The 19,626-nt window shown below is 36.7% G+C and overlaps 1 protein-coding gene across 6 annotated transcripts; it reads left to right on the top strand.

The window, feature by feature from the left end:
- The first annotated feature begins 814 nt into the window (after positions 1 to 814).
- On the top strand, positions 815 to 19,398 carry FAM204A (family with sequence similarity 204 member A). Of its 6 annotated transcripts, none has more exons than XM_054831523.1 (9): positions 815 to 946; positions 1,658 to 1,945; positions 2,896 to 2,986; positions 3,578 to 3,640; positions 4,083 to 4,185; positions 4,339 to 4,459; positions 5,934 to 6,023; positions 17,116 to 17,222; positions 17,583 to 19,398. In XM_054831523.1, the coding sequence occupies exons 2-9, from the start codon at positions 1,694 to 1,696 to the stop codon at positions 17,632 to 17,634; spliced, it is 879 nt and encodes a 292-aa protein (XP_054687498.1). In that variant the 5' UTR covers positions 815 to 946; positions 1,658 to 1,693; the 3' UTR covers positions 17,635 to 19,398. The 6 variants fall into 6 exon arrangements, with proteins under 6 accessions (XP_054687498.1, XP_054687501.1, XP_054687497.1 ...); XM_054831522.1 differs by lacking the exon at positions 815 to 946 and adding an exon at positions 1,137 to 1,485; XM_054831524.1 differs by lacking the exon at positions 815 to 946 and adding an exon at positions 1,137 to 1,485 and having other exon boundaries at positions 4,086 to 4,185.
- Positions 19,399 to 19,626: the final 228 nt, after the last annotated feature.

Here is a 19,626-nt window from a genome sequence, read left to right on the forward strand (position 1 = left end):
TCAAAGTTTCTCTGTGCCTCCCCTCCCGTTGCTCCTTATATGCAAGATGTTCAGGCTGCTCCTAAATACTTGTTTTGACTGTCTCACCTATGTAAGCTGAAAGGACAAGGTGTAAGTGAATCTTCCAAATCAGCAAGTCCTTTACTGGTTGCTCTGCATAGACTTACTGCTCACCTTTGAAGCACCCTGCACAGTGCTATTTGGCTCAGAATTCCTGATGAGTTTCTAAGAGCTTTTCCACATTCTTGGAGCAGTTTAAGGAAAATGCAAGCTCTGATGTCAATCCACAACGAACAACCGTGCATGACCTGGGACTAGCATTTTGAGGTTTTCTCTTTATCACATTAATCCAAGGCACTGTTGGGAACTTAAAAAGGATTTTTCCATCCTTGACAAGTAAGGCTGCTGACCCTAGTGATTCTGCCCCAACATAAACACTTAGGTATTGTATAAATTCCAAGGTTTACTATTGGAGTACATGCCATGCTCCTTTATAGCAACGAGGATTGCTGCAAAACTTGTCACCTTTCTTGCACAGCACTGCTGTTAATTCTGAAAAAGCCACCACCCGCACATGTTGGGCCGGCACACCCTTCTGGAGCCCTCCTGGGTGCGAGGAAGCTGCTACGTTCCGCCAGAGCGACCTCACTGCCAGGAAGGAGCCTATGTCCCCCAACCTCCCCGGGGAAGAACCCGCTGCCCGGGAGAGCAACACTTCTTCGGCCGGGGCCGGGGCCGGGGCCGGGGCCGGGGCCGGGGCCGGGGCCGGGGCCGGGGCCGGGGCCGGGGCCCTCTCCCCTCCGCCCCACCACAGCCGCTTGCCGGGCCTAGTTGTCATGGAGACCAGAGAGGCCGGGCCCAAGGCAGCAAAGCGCCCGTTGATTGGTTGCAGGTTAGAGTCCAATCGGAGGGGAGGGTGTTCCGGTGGTGCTAAGATGGCGGCCAGGTAAACACAGCTGGGGGGAATGCCGGCACTGGGGTTGTGGCGAGGGGCGGTGGGGGGTGTGCGGGCTGGTTGGCAGCGCTGTCGGGGTTGGGACGGGGGGGTGCCGGGGACGGGGGGGTGCCCCCCGCCGCCCCCCGCCGCCCCCCGCCCTGGCTTGGAGCGGCTTTTCGCTTCGCGTCGCTTCGCGTCGCTTCGTCCGGAGCGGGCTGCCCTTGCTTCGCAGGCTTACCGCCTTCCCGAGCGGGCTCTTCTCTCCGTCCTTCCCCCCGGGGGCCGCTGAGCTTGCCCGTAGCCCGCCTTGCCCACCGGGCGGGGGGCGACGGGAGGCGGTTGCGCTGCCCTGGGAAGCGATGGAGGGGCTGGCCGTGCTCCCCCGCTGCCCGTGGAGGGACGGGAGGCGTTCGCTGCAATATCGCCCTTAAACTGCAAGCAGCTATAAACAAATGCGAAGTGATAGAACTTTAAAGAACACGGAAGAAAAAAAAAAGAGCTAGTAGCTTCAACCTGTGCGCTTAAATCCATTGTGTGTCTCTGAAATAGTAAGTATTAGAAGCTTTATAATGTGGTTGTCTAAAACATCTAATGGTAGTTCTTTTGTCAAGAGAAATTAAAATATTTCTGACTATGTGTTTTGCTATTTCTGCTTCTCCGTTCTGCAGGCTGATTATAGCGCAGAATGGGTAAGCTTACATAACTCTGGTGTCTTTGCAGTGACTTGAAGTGGCTTGGACTTGTTTGAACTGGAAGATGTGGAGTGGACTGTTACCTCCAGGACTGAACGAAAGTGATGTTGACTTTAGTTCTGATGAGGGAGAGGAGCCACATAGTTCCTTTGCAAAGGAAGATGCAAAAGAAGATACTGAAAGAGTTCGGCTTTCGGAATTCCAGATTAATGGACCTGAAAGTGATGCCATCAGTGAACCCGTTTTGCTGTCAGTGACAGATGGAGAAAGCGAATCTCAAACATGTCCTTCTGGAATTTCGTTAAATATGTGGAATGTGGGTATCGTTACAGGGCTCCAAATGTCCAGGCCATAAATGCAACATACTCAAAGTCAAATGGTTAATTTTTAAATTAAAATAACTCAATGTTGAATATTCAGTATATAAATCTGAAACAAAATAAAATATAATCAAAGTGCAGTCATCGTAATATACCTTAGAGTGTTTCAAGCAGGGTGGACAGGGATTTAGACAGGAAATAAATGTTGCTTTCCCCCCCCCTCCCTAATGCTGTGGTGATTGAAAGCACAGCAGGGAGATGTTTGGATAACTATACATCGCATAAAGACTTGTGTGTTCAGTAATGTATGTGCTCTGACCTTCTTCATATCTGCTGTCTGCATTAGTAAGGATTTACAGCTGAGTATATCAGCCACTGCACTGGTGATGCTTATCTGCAAAGTAGGGGTGTACCCTTCTGCTTTCTGTAGGGCTTGGTTGTAAGCATTCAGACTCATAGTTGCTTATAACCTCTTGATTTTCCTGTTGCATGTAAAGACTGAAAAGAGTAAATACAAACAAAGCAATCTATGCTTTAGACTTTTAAGTTAAAATAAGAATTGGCAAAAACTAGTTGCTCTCCTCCATCTGTCAATCCATGTCTGTAGCCTGTGTGCAATAACGATACATCGAATAGCTCAGGAGTGCACAACCAGCAAAAGCGTATTCGTTGGCATGTCCCATGAGAAAACTGTTGGGTTTGAATAGTCCTGGGATTTAGGGAGGGCAGAAAGTCAGAGAGAGGTGATGAAAAGTTAGAGCTAATTCCAGTTTAACACCATCAGAGTTGGCTGCTTTTAATGCTTTAAAATTTAATGTAATTGATATAACAAGGTACTGTGGATAAGTAAGGTATTGGGACAACATTTCTCTGCACACTGCAATTTTTTTTTTGAAAAGGGAGAAACGATTAAAAAGTACTGATTTGCCTTTTCTTAATCTTGTAGAAATTTTTGGCGCTTCAGAAGAAAAATCATGAAATGAAAACCCAAGCAAATCAGGGAAACAAAGGCCGAAAAAGAAAACGCCACAGAAAAGGTGTTCTATATAATTACAGAATTTATTTTCTCAAAATAGAATTAGTATCAAATACAGTAGAAATGGGATTTGCTGGTTTGTGGGGTTTTTGTTGATTTGGCTTGTTGTTTTGGGGGGGGGGGTGTTTGGATTTTTGTTTGGTTTTTGGTTTTGGGGGTTTTTTGCCAAGAATTGAATGCCTGAGTAGGTGTATTCTAGCTATTACCTAGGACTTTATTTTTCCAGTTGTATACATCACTTGTAGGACTAGGTTATAAATTGCTACTTAAAGTTCAAGTTATACTTATGTCCTGTTTAAAAAGGAGGTAGCACTTACACTTAGCTATTATAAATCAGTATTAAGTATTTCAGTAATTCTATAAAACATACTTTTGTGTATGCTGGTTTAAACTCCTTCACAGATAGCGTAGGAGGTTCTTTGTATGAAAAGTGTTACAGTTGAGTAGTTTAAATCCACGTGATCATTGGGTAAAAATCCTTGTGCATCAATCTTGCAAAGGAAATGTGACCAATTAGAGTTTTGTTAACTTCATTGGATGCCGTGGGGTATTACTGTGTAATGTTGGATTTTATTTTCTTTTTTCCCCCTAGAAAAACAGAAAAAGAACAATGAAATGACTAAGAGGTATAACCAGGTCAATGTGATGATCCGAGGTCTGTTTTTAATATCAGGCAAAACTTGTAAAAAGCTTGACCACCACATGCATGGCCAAAGCCCAGCTTTGAACATTACCTAAAATACCTGCTGAAGTTGTTCAGTGTCTCTGTTGGGCAGGCTAAATTTGATTCCAGTGATTTCTTGATGGAATATATTGCTTTATTTTTAAAAATAACACAAATGTATTATTTAATGTAAAATGGACTTACTGTTATTCCTAATGATGTTTTGCATGGAATTGCATACAAGCTTGCTTTCAAGATTGTGGCATTACAGTTAGAGGGGAAGGAAAAATTAATTTCAATCCTATTAAAAACTGTGAATGGGTGAAAAGAGCATGTCTGCCAAATGGAAGAATTTCTTTTAGCATTGAAAAGAATATTACAAGTTGTGGAAAGGGAACTGGTTATATTAATGGCTTTGTTTGTTTGTTTTTAGTAGTCAGCAGTTGGCAAATGAAGACAAATGGAAAGAACTTACACAGTACTTTGGAATCAATGATAGATTTGAATCACCTGTGGATAGCAGGGCTCCACAAAAGGTGACTGTTGATACAAAAGCAATGTCAGCTTGTACTTGGCAGTAAAAGAACTCAACCTTAACTGAGATAGGAATAAAGCTGAGACTATTTGAAAGTGAGTAAATGATCAAGTCACTCTGAGGAAGTGTATATTTCTAAAGAATTTTCTTTTAGATATCAGATGAATTGTACTTGGATTGAAAGGTTGCTGTGCTTTCGAGACAGTATCCATGCTTGTTTCCTGTCTGGTTTTGTCTTCTATTATCATGAGAGACAGAAGACTTCATATGCGTTGGTTGGTTGGTTTGTTTTCTTGGGGGGGGGTGTTGGTTTGTTTTGTTCTTTTTTAGTTGTGTTTTAACTTTAAAATGTGTCAAGTAAAGGTGGCTATAGGAATTAGAGGGCCAAACCTACCATACAGTTTTACTGGATTTATAGCACATTCTGTTCATAAATATTATTGTGTAACCAGTCATATTTGAAATAAGTGTTACAACACAATGGAAAAGTGAGGAAAGTCATTATGTTGTGAGTTCCTGGTAGCTCTGTTTGTTCTGTAGTTCTTCTAGTAAAAGCCTGTATAAGTTCTGTGACATCAAATGTCCAGTTAGCCTCTCTTATGATATGTTTTGTATTTTTCATTTGCCTAAAGTAAGTTTCTGCATGCAAATCGTGAGACATTGTGCACTTCTGTCCAGGTTCTTACTTTCGGTGGGTATTTAGCTGTCATTAACTGCTCAGGATAGAACTGGAATGAGGCCCAAAGTGTTAAAATGAAGGTACTCTCCATGAAAGTTCAAAGATTTTATCAGTAGTGGAACGTATGTCTCGTTACTTTCAGAAAAGACATCTAGCAGAATTGGTTAGCACTGCAACTTCCAGTTGTGCACTTTTTTTAACTTCCACCTGAATAATTCAAGTGCAGTATTTGCAGATCACTGTTTCTCAAGAATTCTGTTTGCGTTTTTGCTTCAATCTTTTAAAAATGTATATGTTATGAAACTGTCAAATGTATTTTCTTTAATATCACTAATATGTAAAACCAGTGAGGCTGTAAATTCTCTTTTGTTATAAGACAGTTGAGTTTTTTGTGAAATTCTGAAGTCAGTGTCTACTGCTGTGCTACCATTCTGTACTCATTCAGAAGTTTCCAACTATAATTTCCAGTAAATATTTACTTTCTATTGTTACGTTATTTGCAAATGTTGCTTAACAAAGTTATGTTGATCATAAAGGTTATTTTCTTATTTTCAGAGGTTGAATTCTGAAGCTTTTTCATTGTTTTCTATAGGATTGCTAGAATTTTTAATTTATTAGCACAGTGGAGTGGCATCATGCCAGAACTCAGTTTTTGGATAAAGATAAGATCTTAGAACTGTAATGATACAGTGGTAATTGCCATTCTTCATGTTACCTGACACATATATTTCACATTTTGTTTAGAAAGCTCCAGGGATGGAAGAGATAAGCCAGATCTTCAGATGAAATTTTATTGTGACAGGCATAAACTAGTCCGTGTAATTTTTTTTAACCTACAGTATTATCCTGCACATAAGGTGGAACTAATGCAATGATTTGTGCTCAGGCAGCCTTTCAGTAAATTCTTAATTATACTGTCCATTACAATACATAGACAAAGTGATTTGTGTTACATAGAAATTACAGGTTTATGCAGTATCTTAAATATGAAAGAAATATTTTTAGAAAGGAGATGCTCCCTTTAAACGTATTTCTTTTTGTCCTAAAGATACTTGCTTTTCTTTTTCCAGTCTGGCCTTGAACTTAGCATAGAGAAGTCTGTGGCTGAAGGTGACATTGATAAGGCTGAGGAGCTGAGTGATAGATTAGCCACTCGTGAGGTAAGTGAGCTATTAACAAAAGCTCTGAGGAAACATTTTAGTTTTGTACATCTGTACAAAAAAATGTCATAACTAAAATAGCATTGAAGATTGTTTGGCTGTCTTTCTTATTTCCTAAGCAGATTTCTGTCAGTGATCGAAGGATTTTGCTGCTGATCTAGTAATGCTTGGACAGCTGTAGCTATGCATAAGAATGAAAAATACAACCATGTACATTACCTTGCTTTAAAGCCTTCGTGCTGACCCACAGGTCAGAGGAGTCAGTAACTGGTCATATATATTGAGCTTTTGATTTTTTTTTTTTTTGCATGTCGCAAGCCAAGAAAATGGGAGTAGGATGTTCCCTTCCTGTCAGTTCCCCATGCCTCAGATTTTTCTTTGCATTCCCTCTCCCATAACCTTGGAAAGCCTAAAGAAAGGCAGAGATTTAGCAAGACATGCCCAAATAAGGACAGGTATACCCAAACTTGTGCACCAGTGCTTCCCCCCCGCCCTTATGTATTCTTGTGATCAGGAGTTTATGGCTAGAAGAATTCTGAAGAAGAATGGGAGTTGATGGATGTCAAACATATTGCTGTAGCCTTAAAATAATGTTTATAGAATGAATTGATTTTTTTAATTGTCGTCATTTTTTTAGAATATAAATGCATATCTAACAAAAAAAAAATCCAGGTGAGAGAAACTTCATTTTTGCAAGGTGTTGTCTTGTTAGTTGGTGTATCTGAGTAATTTCATGAAGGCTATGCTGCTCTTTGCTACAAAAATTGGACCCTTTAAATTTGTATGTAGGGCTGAGTGAATTCTTAAACTGATGAGGAATTGCAATTTCATATAAGAAATAGTTAAATTGGTGCGCTTCTGGTAGGTAGTAGCAGCTGAAGTATGTAACAAATCCATGAAGGCTGTTGTGCCCACTGCTATTTGTGCGTCGGGGAGAACATGCAAAGGAAGAAAATTAGGATAAAAGCTAGTTGGAATAGTTGTGAAGCTAGGTAAGAAAATAACTAAAGTACTATTTGAGATGAGTGGAGAAGCTGTCATTTTTAAGTCATTGGAGCTATATAATTTGAACTGTAAATATTCTAGATTTATATTAGAAATTAATTATAGAATTTTTGCTTTCATTCCTCTATCTTGCATATTCTTCCATCTTCACAGAGGTAATGGAATTTTCTGTCCACTGTATATACTATCAAAATTCAAAAGTGCTAGAAAAGGATTAAGTCAAATTCTGAATACTTCTCATTCTCATACAAATATTTAAAATGTTTCTTAAGTACAGGGTTCTAAGCTAAGCTTTAATGTAAAATTGCAGATTTAAATCTGTTTAATGTAATACAATATTGCAATGGCTTTAAAAAACAGACTGCTTTTGAAATGGGGAATACAGTTCTTAAGGCTCTCTAAGGTTAGGTGAAACTAACCGTTCCTCAGTGGGTGTTCTTAAACAATTCTTAAACTACATTTAGACAGGACAGTTTCTAATGACTAGACTCTTATCTGTCTTTTCACTGGTGATCACAAAACTTCAATTTGCAAAGATAACAGCTATTTATGGTGATGGGAATGTGTCCTAAAACAAGTTCCCTTTAAGTCTGACCAGCATCTCACTGTTATACTGCTATATTACCTTTCATGTCTACAACGTGAGAAACTCTTGCTGTTCTCCTTTACAAATGTCATTTTCCCATCTGCTCTAAAGTGGTTAGAGTATCATAATCAATAAAACATACTGAGGTTCTAGTGCAAATTGTTTGACTATAAAAACAAATTAATGTAAGAAGTTTTACGGTTTTGTAATATTTATGATAAACTGTTATCTGATTTCGGTAGCCATGGGATTGTACAACATCTAGCATATCCCAGGTGCTACAGCAATGTATTATTATTTGTGGAACATTAGCTCCAAATTGTTGACTTTCAAATATTAGCATGTTGTAATTCTGAAAACAAAATGCTTGAAACATTATTAGTATTCACAGCCTTGACTTGGTTTTGGTTAAGTGGGTTTATCTGAATAAATAGTATGTTGAAAGAAGGAAAACTCAAATGACTCTGGCTTGATCTCATGAGGAGTTCTGTCGAGGCAGAATCCATGTGAATTCACTGGGGTTCTCTACTGTGGTAAAGATGTGCTACATAGCCCACTGCAAGGTTCATTTTTCTTTGTGATTTTAAGAAGCTGTATTTTTTTTTAATGGATCTTTTAAAATACTTTTTATTCTAAAGAAATCATTCTAACAGTGACTCATTCTGATTCAGTGAAGAGCTATAAAAAAAGGATTTGATTATGGAAAAGATTGATTCAAAAATCTTTGTTTTGTATACAGACAATAAAATATTGTTTTCATATTGTACAGTATTGATTCAATCACTGCTTTCCTTCTCTTTGCAATTTAAAGAAATGCCCCTTTTAAAACTCATTTTACATAATACTTCTAAGAAGTGAGTTAATTTTTAAAGAATGTGGCTATTTGTATCCCTCTAACTTCCAAATGCAACACAACATTGTGAGCAAGTCAGGCATGGAACTATACTATGACTGTATTGAAGTACGCCACTTCTGAAGTCTCGAGAAATAAGTGGCTGAATTATTGTTCTTTTATCTCAACTTCATCTTTTTCTGTATAGTTTTCATTTTTCTTGAGCAATGTTGCAGGGTTGGGTGCAGGGAGCGTATGAAAAACAGCTGCCTTCTGTTTGGGGTACAGCCCCCCTTGCAGCCATGTGAAAAATGTTCAGTGGGTAGGTGTTCTTTTTGAAATCAGGTGTATGGGGTTTTAATCGGCACCATTTTCTTTTGCAAGAAGCAGTGACTGGAACCTGCTGATAAAGCTTTTGCTTTGAGGCACAGATCCCAGAGTTCTTAAAGCCGTTTCCTGCCTTAATAAGTGAAACTAATTTTTGATGTATAACATTTATAAGCCTGTGAAACTGATAGGGCAGCTTCAGTATTTAGAAAAATGAAGCCAAAAATAAACAGATGATGAGAATAGGCAGTAAAAACATGTCCTGAAAAGCAAAGGAATGCCAAAATGATGCTGTCAATATGCTATCATTATGACACAGTGAGAAAAGGTGGGTTTTTTTTTTAAATCAGATTCCTTTAAAATCAGTGATGATTTAGGCAATGTGCATAATCTAGCATCCTAAAAACCAAAATGATACTGCTTCAAGGTTTTGGGTGTTTTGGTTTCCATGTGGTACTTGTTGCAGGTTCTTTAAGGAAAATGTTGCTGTACTGCTGTAAATGAGGCTTTGGGCAATATATTATTTGTTGCTTTCTTCTGCTTTAATGAATAAGCACAAAACTTGTTAATCTAGTAGTATTCGCAGTTTTAGACGGAGAGTTAGAAGTTAGAACTTGGATACTTTATGCCTGAAGCTCTGTATTTACACTAGTGACTACATGTGTGGATTCATATGTAGCTTTTGAGACTAGCTAAAAATGTGTTACCCTTTTTTTATTGGCAGTTGCATTTCTATTATATTTACAAAATGAATTGTACTTATGTGGTGATGATGATAATCAGTCTAACTCTTGGCAAACCTCACTACAAAGTATTACCTCTTGTCTCCTGTCATCATCCTAGTTTGTGGACTAGAAAAGTGATAGGGAGTTATCAGGGTAGCAGATCTCTTAACTGTAGCATCCTTGGCCATCCCCACAGCATGTTCTTTTGTGGGGTGTTCTGCTTTGCCAAGAGCTCTAGTGATCCTGAAATTCTTGATTGCATTATCTTTGTGAAATTCTTCCTGAAAGAATACATGCCTATCTGCATTATGTTGTACGGAATAATTTAGGCCATCAGTAACTCTGCTTCTGTAGCTAGACTGCTTCTAGAACCCAGTCTAGCTTGAGCACCTCAGTGCTGTGGCGCAGTTATAGTATATAAGATCAGCACTCCTTTAATAAATTTTTGTTGAGTATCAACCTAATCCAGGTGCATCATATTGTGTAATCTTAATTCACTGTGGATTTTTAAACACACTGTTAGACTGAATTATTTCTATAAAACCTACAACATAGTACTATTGGTATTAAATAACTAGCAATTCATTGCAGTGTGCATGGTATAATATGCACAGTTAAGGTTTATTATTGTAATCTGTTGCTGTCTTTGTTACAACATCCCAGGGCTTTCAGCATTGGCAGAGTCTCCTTTGTGTTTTAAAGTTCTGCTTTTCAAAATGTAGAATGGCATACCTAAAGCTATTGTTCGAACACTGCATTTAACGATGGCTTGTGGAACCTGAGAGATGCGAATAGAAGCGTTAATATAAACTGAGGAGTTACCCCCAAAAATTCTGAACCTCTTAGAATGAAAGTTGTTGAGAGAATGAAGTTGATGTGGACACTTACCTGAGCTGAGATAAAATAGTTTTCTTGATGATGCTGTAGGGTAGGGTAGTTCAGATTTAATGGCAGCACGTACTTGGATATGTAGCTGGGAACAGACACTTGGAATGATGTCAACTTTTCTAACACTTTTGAAAAAACTTTTTGAAATAATATCTTGACATCTACTTTAATTGTTCCTACTGTGTTTGTGGGAATCTGCCTGGATTTTTTTGAAGAATAAATGTTGATAAATTAAAGCACTGTGACTGCATAGTTGGAGGTATTTATCCTTTAGAGTAAAGAGGGTATGTGGAGATATCTGGTAATTTCACTTTGCTGTAAATCAGTTTCAATTTGGAGTGATACTTGTAAAAGTTCTTTTCCTAATTAAACCAAATAATTTTAAAAGGTGTCCCCCACTATATAAACCTGAAAATATTTTTCCAATCCTTTTTTCCCCTAGAGAAATAACTAATTCACTTTTCATAGTGCTTTTGTACTCAGATCATTGTGCGGTGTCTCAAGCAGCAGAATGCAGATTTCTTATGGCTCTAATATTTTGAGAACTAATCTGGCTAAACCTCAAACTTTGCATTTACTTGTGTTTTTTGTGTTAACCGCCTGGTAGGTAGGTGCCACGTTGTCTAAGAGTGCATTAGCCTGAGGACTGTAACTTGAATACGATAAAATAATCTTGACCATATTAGACTTACCTGTCAAAAGGAACTTTTAAAATATTTTGTAATTTAGTGTGCTAAATTACTGGAGTAGTTGTCAGTCTCTAAATAGCGCAGGCTGTTTGACAGCACTGTTCCTAAGTGCTTAGCTTAGTGGCTTCTGGCATTTTGGTGAAAGATTTTAAAAAAGCTGCTATTTATAGGGAAGCTATGGTATTGTAATCAAGCTTAAATAAAAGATCTACATCATAATTGAGGAAATTAATTGGCTATTCACTGGGATATCATTCTCATGTTACAGCAAGATCAGTCCTGCTGTTGTCTTCAAAATTTGTTGCATCAGTTTTGACCATTTTGTCATGATCAAATGAGTATTTCTTGCCTGTAAGTACCTTCTAGTCATATAATTTAGAATGGAAAGTACATGAGCAATGTTGTAACCACTGAGAACCGTTCTGGAAGCTGTTTTACATTTGAAAATCTGGGTAGGATATGATTGGTCATGAGGTCACACACACATTACTGTCTCAGATGGACAGGTTATAGCGTTTGCTCTTCTATTGGTAAAATAAGAGTTTCATTTCTAAATTCTGTGCAGCATTCGCTATTTATCATAGTGCTTTTAGGTACCTGAAGAGATTGATGCAATTTTATATGGAATGTAACCAAGCACCAATTAACTTGGAAGGCTTGCCCATTGAAGGACCTGGGGTAAAAAAAAAAAAAAAAATTTTTTTTCATCTCTGAAGGATTTTCTTTCTAACACTTAGCAGAGGTGCTTCCAAATATCTCTCTTCATTGAGGTGGTTTTCTTTTAACCTTTGGAACATGGCAGGGTTATCACCTAGAATTACATTCTTATGCTCCCTTAATTATGTATATCTTTTCCTTAACAAACCTTAAAAAAAGATTTCAGATGTTACAAGTCTAATTAAAGAGACAGACAAAGCACAGTTTATACTGTAGATTTTTTCTGCAGTTCAATTAATCAGCATGTTTTCTCTTTTAATTAAAACCATTTTAGTAAATTAAAGCCCACAGCAAAACACATATATAATTTGTTTGTAATTAGCTCTTAATTGGTGGTAGTTGAAGCTTAGCACCCTTGGTTTCTTTCTTCATGATTGCCATTTTATTAGCAGCCAGTCATTAATTAATCTTTTTTTCTAATTAGCTTATAAAACTGTTGATGGCACATTATTGTAAATGTGATTTTAAGTTCAAAGCTTGTTAATAAGCTTTCTTACTTAGAAGAACAGAGATAAAGAAATTGCTGAAAACAGTACTACAGTTCTTTTTTTAAAACTGCCTTTCTTATAAGGAGGCTGTGTAAAGCATCTAGCAGCTTATAGTTAATTTTTTAATGCTGTGTTTTCTCATGAATGGAAGAAGTTACTTGCATTTAAATGTTTAAATCTAGCAAAGAGCTTAATATTAGAACAGTTTTCTGTCCTTGCTCCATTACTGTGTCATCAAAATATAATTTGATGTTGTAATACACAGCATAAAAATACAACAAAGGTATTACAAAGTATTTTACAGTGGAAGTTGGGCACATCATTGAAAGGGGACAATTTTCACTGCAAAATCCACTCGGTATTCTTGTTTGCTTTATATATTTTATATACGTCAGCAATGGATAACATTCCATAACATAAAAGGAGAAAATCATTGCTAAAGGCAAGCCTGAAATAACTACATTCATATTTGATGAGAAACTGTAACACTGTATTAAAAGGCTGTTTGGCTTCTCTGGTATGATCATAGGATGTTTCAGGACCTGTTTGAATATAGATGTTTTGTTAGAGCTTCTGTAGGTTTAGCATTTTGTATATCATATCTAAATATTTCTGGAGCAGTTCTTGAATTTGTTGTCTCATTACTCCTATCATTCAGCATTTACATTGCATGGTGCTATCGTAATGAAACATCTTCGCTTTATGATATCTAATGTTAATAGTCGAGATTTTCAAGGAAGTTCTCTGGAAGTTACAGTAGATTCTCTTGCAACTTAATAAAAATGTTTACTCTTCTGCCTGAACTTCACATACTATTTCAACTTCAGCCATTTCTTTGCTTGTTTTAAAGTGTTTTATGATGCTGTGCAAGAAACACTAGAAAGGGATAGCTGACAAGGAAAAAATTAAAAATTGGATAAAAAGTAAATGAATAATGTCATATTACTAAAAAGATGAGAGGCTAATTTGTGCCGACTTTTTGCTAATTTTGTTCAAGCCTCAAAATGAGGAGCTGTCACCCGTTCTGTGTAGCACTGATGACAGTGCCAATGATCCATGAAATAAGCTGCCGCTGGCTTTGTTCTGATAAGAATGAACAAATCTGCACAATGTACGGCTCCCAGAATCTCATTTTCATACTTGCATGCAGGCTAAAAGAAATAAGCTGTTTGCAGGCTTGATTAATCAGACATTTGAGGGTTTTTTGTCTCTTTGATCTCTTTCGTCTCCTAGGTAACTTGCTTGACATTAATGTTGAGCTTGAGTAAAGACAATCAGGAATTGTAGACCAAACTGATATAAAAATTAAAGACCTTAACACTTTAAGTACTCCAGTAATGGTTCCGCTTTACTTCAGAAAACATCTGTTTTCATTTAATTAAAGAACAAAAGAGAATGGCATAAATATTTTTCAGAGACCTGTTATTCCATAAAAAGTTAAAGTATGATAATTGGTATTTTTAAATAAATGCCTTGAAACTGTTCAAAAAGAAGCCATGCTTCAGAAATTTGTTACAAGGTAACAATTTCAGATGAGTAGAAAATTTATGAAAAATAACAGATAAAGAATTTTCATTTATGCTGCATTAAGCATCCAGAGTAAGATATTTGACATGATTATCGGTCAACTTTAAAATGGAAAGGTCTTTGCCCTGTAGAAACTAAGTTGTTTTTTTAAGTTTGTCTTAATATATATATATATATATATATATAGTGTTACAAGGATGAACCGTTATATCAGCTTTACTACCCAATATGATTTACACACTTTAAACCTGTAAAATTGAAAGGAATTTAAAAAAAAAATGTCGCAGTGCGTTTGCTTGAGGTTATGCAGACGCTTTTACAAATCTTCCAAGTGGCTGTAAAGATGAATGCCTCAAGGGTCTAGCCAGGGCCCTGCTTTTCCAACCAGCTAAAGCCCTTATCTTAAATCCAAGCAAAGTACCATTAATCTTTTTGAAAGACCTTTTATGGCTTTTAATATATCCCAAATTAGAACATTTTACACCCTTGGTTCCTGAAATATGGTGATAAAAAGCCTTTAGAGCTTAATTTTCCTTACTGCGTGCTCTGACCAATTTGCAGTTCTTTGTGATAATGTTTAGACACCTTAATTAAAATGCAGCAAAATATTGGATGTTCTATATGGAAAATGCTGATACTTTGACTACACAAGAAATTGTTGTATATATTTTTATTCATGCTTTCTTACTTCTTTTAAGACTGTATTTTATTGAGTTATCTGATGACCTGAAATGTTGGGTTTTTTTAATGTAAAACCCATTGACCAAGCTTTTATGGATTTTTCTTGCGGGGGGCAGGGAGGAAGTGAAGATGTATGTCTGGGTGTGGGTGGGAGCAGAGGACGTTTAATCTGACTAAAACGTTTGGGTTTGTTTATATGTGACATATTTGTTTGTCTCTTGAAAATTTGACTCTAGCCTAGAAATGATAACATTAATGCTGCAAAACATTTCTCCTTTTACTTCCACATACACCACAGAGGATCATATTATCCCATTTTTTTCCATACTCTTCAAAGATGGAAGAACTCGTTCTGTCTTCCAAGAAATACAGATCAAAAGATTTTTCTGCAGCACTTGTGTATAAGTGTTCAGTAGGCCACTAGAATATATTTTGAGGAGATGCTGTTATTCATCACATAAGAGTTAATTTTCAAGCATGTTAGGAGGTAAAATACAGTTCTAAAAATGATGGCGTGGTTCTGCTGATTGACTGACTTCAGCCATCAGATTGCTCTGCTTTTTAAGCTAATATTTAGTCCTGTTTCAATTAACAAGTAAACATTTTTTGAATATTTTTAGGTGAGGTTTTTTTAGCATTTTTATACTGCAAGTATTTTAATAGCTGCCCTAAAATATTAAGTGACAATGCAAATAAGAGAATGTTATGTTCTAGTCTTTGACTTGAGATTTGGCAGTTTGGATGTTAGCATTGAATTACTGATTATATAAAATGTTAATGCTCAGGGGAAAAATGATGTAGCTAACAGTATAAAACTTTTGAAATGTCTGGTCAAAAATGTTAATGCTCAGGGGAAAAATGATGTAGCTAACAGTATAAAACTTTTGAAATGTCTGGTCAAAAATGTTAATGCTCAGGGGAAAAATGATGTAGCTAACAGTATAAAACTTTTGAAATGTCTGGTCAAAAATGTTAATGCTCAGGGGAAAAATGATGTAGCTAACAGTATAAAACTTTTGAAATGTCCGGTCACATGAATTATTTTGTGCATCAAGGTGATTCCATAAGTACATGTTTATGACCTTATAACACGTGCAAATAGATGAAAAACTTGTTTAGCATTATTTTGCACATTTTCCTTTTAAAATATTACGCTTACCTCTCAACTGCTTGTATTGCTGATGTTTAGAGCCTCAAAGCACCAACTGATGTTGTGCTTACTGCCTCCATGCATGTAGACTTCCAAAGCCTTCTACGGAAAGGCTACTCTCTTGATTCTTGAACCCTGAAAGGACCATGAGATAGAATAGCTTGTAGCAATGCTGTTTTGTTTTAGTTTGTTAACAAAATGATCGGGGTGCCAGCCTGCCTACAGGGTAGGCGTTTGATGAGAGAGTTGTAGAAGATGCGTCAGGGCATCTATGCCTGAAGATGCGCTCTTGAGTTCTCTCACATCTTACCTGGATAAAACGTGTCTCGAAGTAAGTAAGAATTGCCAGCATAGATGCCGCAGATTATTGAAGCATATTACCATTAATAATGGAAATTTTACCCAAAGTGTTAAGGAGTGTTCCTTCACTTGGGCCTCCCATGCCTCTCTTGTTTGATGCTCCCATGGCATTTTGGGGAATTTAGCAGATCCAGTCAGAAACGTGTTAGCTAATTTCAGTGGGTTTGGACTGGATAGGAAGAAAAGCTGTTTGTCCACATCACGGTTTGTAGCAGTTTTGGCTGAAGGAATTGCTTGTTTGTTGTGGAGAAAAATGGTAACTTTTGAGACCAAAATAATCTGTAATTCATAATTTAGTTGCAGATAGTATCAAGTCATGACAGCAATCGCAAAATATAACTATAATGAACAAGTTATGAATGCTGATTCAGGAAAACAATCTGGTCGTAGTTCACAGTACCTTCTTGCTTTGTTCTTCTTTCCCCCTTGACATTCACCAAAGTGAACTTAATTCTCACAGTGTGAATAAGTTTATGAAATTAAAGTGGTATTCACCTAGAGCCTATTATGACCTTATTTGAAAAGCATGCATATTATCACACTAATAATCTAAAAGCTAGTAATGTGAAGTCTAAATGCCAGATGGACTCTAAGGACACTGCTTCATTTACTTTCTGGACAGACCGATTAGAACATGACTACTGGTACTACTGGAAAATGTGTGGTAATAGCAGTTCTGCCTGTATAAAACTGTCTTTTTGGCTGTTTTTTATGTTGCTAAAACCTGATACTATTGTGTTAGTGCAGCTGAGGTCACAGATTGGTCTTAATTATTAAGACTCTGTGTGTATGTATATGTATGTCTATATAGTTATTTAAAAAAACCCAAAAAACAAAAAAAGGATCTAGTGGGCTATTTGCCTTTGCTTTTATTCTTGAAAAATGAAGGGTTTGGTGAAAAGGATTGTTTGCCCCAGGATCCTACTCTTCTGTATCTCCCTTGAGACATTCTTGCTTTTCTGATCTGATAGTACAGCATCGGCCTAATATTTGAAAGATACTTTAATATCTATTGACTTTTGAGAAACAATATCAGACCAAGTAATTTGTGAGGCTTAAATTTCATATGAGCCATTTGCATCTATTCAGTTTTCCTTTGTTCCTTTTTATGTCTTAGCTTGGTGTGAAAATTGCCAAAGCTGCTGCTTGCCGTAACTTTGTAAAAGCCAAGCAAGAAGCAGAGGCTGCCCAAGAAGCTCAAAAGAAAAAGAAGCTTGCTTGGGGGTAAGTCATTTGAGTATGGAATTAAACATTTGTGGTTTTATTGGCACTAAGTGTATACAATACAATCTCAGTTAAATGTTTTCTTAGTTGAAATAGGCTTGTGCTAATCTTATTTGTTTAGTTTAACCTTGTTGGGTTTTGAGGGGTTTGGGGGTTGGTTTTTTTTAGCAGTATATCAGACTTAAGTACAGAGGCTTTACCAGAATTAATGTATGGGTTACGTGGCTATATTTGCCTTCGTGTCTTTATTACACTATTAAAAATATGTTTTTATTTTTGTTGTTGTTAAGAATAGTATGGTTGAATACCTGAAACACATATGCTTGTGAATCCTAACGTGGTTTTTGTGCTCTATTTCAGATTTGAAGCCAAGAAAAGATGGGAAACAAAAAGCAACATGGGATACATGTAATCATCCTGTTTTCCTCTGGAGTCAAATACCTGTTTTTACTTTGTGGCTACTTCTTAAATCTAAACACACAAAAAAACCCAAAACAAAACCCAACGCATCAAATTCCTAGTGTTTCTCTTAATGCTGTTAGACTGCAGTATCTTGTTTTGGCTCTCTTAGAATGTAGCAAAAATACTATCTAAACATCAATGCTATGTTAAATACCATATTTTTCTCCAAAATATGAAAGTCTCAGATAATGCATGGTAGAAGGCATTTGGAGTCAGATAAGAGAACTCTCTGAAGTTGGAGTAACATACTTGGTCCGAATGTGTTCTATGCTGCACTGCAGTTTCAATGCGTGGGTGTAAGGAGAGGGATAGTTTTCCTGCTAAGGCTATATGGACTTAATGCAGCAAGTACTACTTTTCTGGTTGCTTGAAAGTTTGGGGGAGGGCATTAAATAAAGAAAAGCAAACCCACCCTACCTGTTTAAAACCATTATTATTTATGCATTTATGGGCTTAGTAAATATAAAAAGAAAAAAATCAGCTGAAAAAGTCCATCCTCCCTCTCCTGGGAGGGCTCTGATACTATTTGTCCTGTCCTGGTGCCATGTTCTTCAGAATACTTCCAATTCCCATCTTCCTTTTCTTCCCAAGAACTCAAGTTTTAAAAGTCCCAGTTTCTTTGAGCAGATAAAGTATAGAAATACGTATCTTGAAAAATATCTGAAATATTTTCTGTGGTGCAGTTAGCTGCACCCAAGAAACAGATGCAGATTTTACTCCAAGTCAAATGTTTTACAGATCAATTAGGATTTGAATGTTTATGTTATAAGATTATAACAAGAATTGATGATAATGTTTCTTCAGAATTGTTCTCAGTGAAAAGTAAGGACATATTCAGAACTAATAACTTTTCTCCCTGAAGCTCTTGCGTATATGTTTAGTTACCACAATGCCTGAATTGAATTGGTAATGTAAATGTCAGTTATTGTTAACCAAGATTAATATGTTTCAGGCCAAAGGTATGGTATTAGCGTAATGGTGATTTACTACGTAAGTACTTGAGGCTAAAACAACTTGCCAACAAATAGCAAGTTTTATGGCACCAATTCGAAGAGTTTAGGTTTGCAGTCCAACATGGAATAGTGCATTTTTGTTCATTAGCCCTCAGGATGTTTGATTCTTTTTCTTTTTTAGCAGAACGTCTGATTTCTTTCACAAAGATGAGAGTTTGCAATATGGTAATCTGCAGTTAGCTGTAATTAGTTATGATGACAGAGTTGAATACAATTGCCAGGACTGTAAATCAGGGGCTAAACAGGTTTCTGCAGTATAACATCATAAATCTTACACTATGTTTTACAAACTATATTAGCTTTAGAAACTTTGGTGCGAAAGGAAGCAAATGATGATATCTCTGTAAAGTGATTATAAAGGTAAATGACATGTTTACTTGTATAAACAGATTATACCATGAACCTTCATCAAGATTTTTCTCAGTTCCAAATTTTCCTGTCCAAAACTTACAGGCACTCTGTCCATAATTTCTGTTATTCTTTTTAAGCAGCTGTTAGATACAGTTGACCTTTCTGCTTGTTATATACTGAAAAGCAGAATGATACTGATGTTTTCACCACCGAATTATCAACAGTATTCCATTAAATGTTTAAAAGTAGTGTATATTAAACAGATGCTATACATTTTCTTGTAATAGTTGCTCTTAATAGTAACAGTGTTTATTAGTTAAATAAAAATCTTGATATAATTGCAAGAATCAATGCTGTTTGATATGAAAATGTGCTTTAAAAGAAATCCAAACCCTCAAAAACCAGCTATTGTCTGAGAAATTGCCACACTGTGTTTGTTGCAGCAGTGCATACCCAGCCACCTCTAATTTTTTTCACTTAAAATAACCAATTAGTTTTATGTTAGGCCATTAAATGTAACTATTTAGGTAGTATGCAGAAAACTTGCATTGGGTTACTTGTGTAATGAATTTAAAAAA

Source organism: Grus americana, chromosome 7 (genome assembly GCF_028858705.1).
Source record: "Grus americana isolate bGruAme1 chromosome 7, bGruAme1.mat, whole genome shotgun sequence".
Taxonomy (NCBI): Eukaryota; Metazoa; Chordata; class Aves; order Gruiformes; family Gruidae; genus Grus; species Grus americana.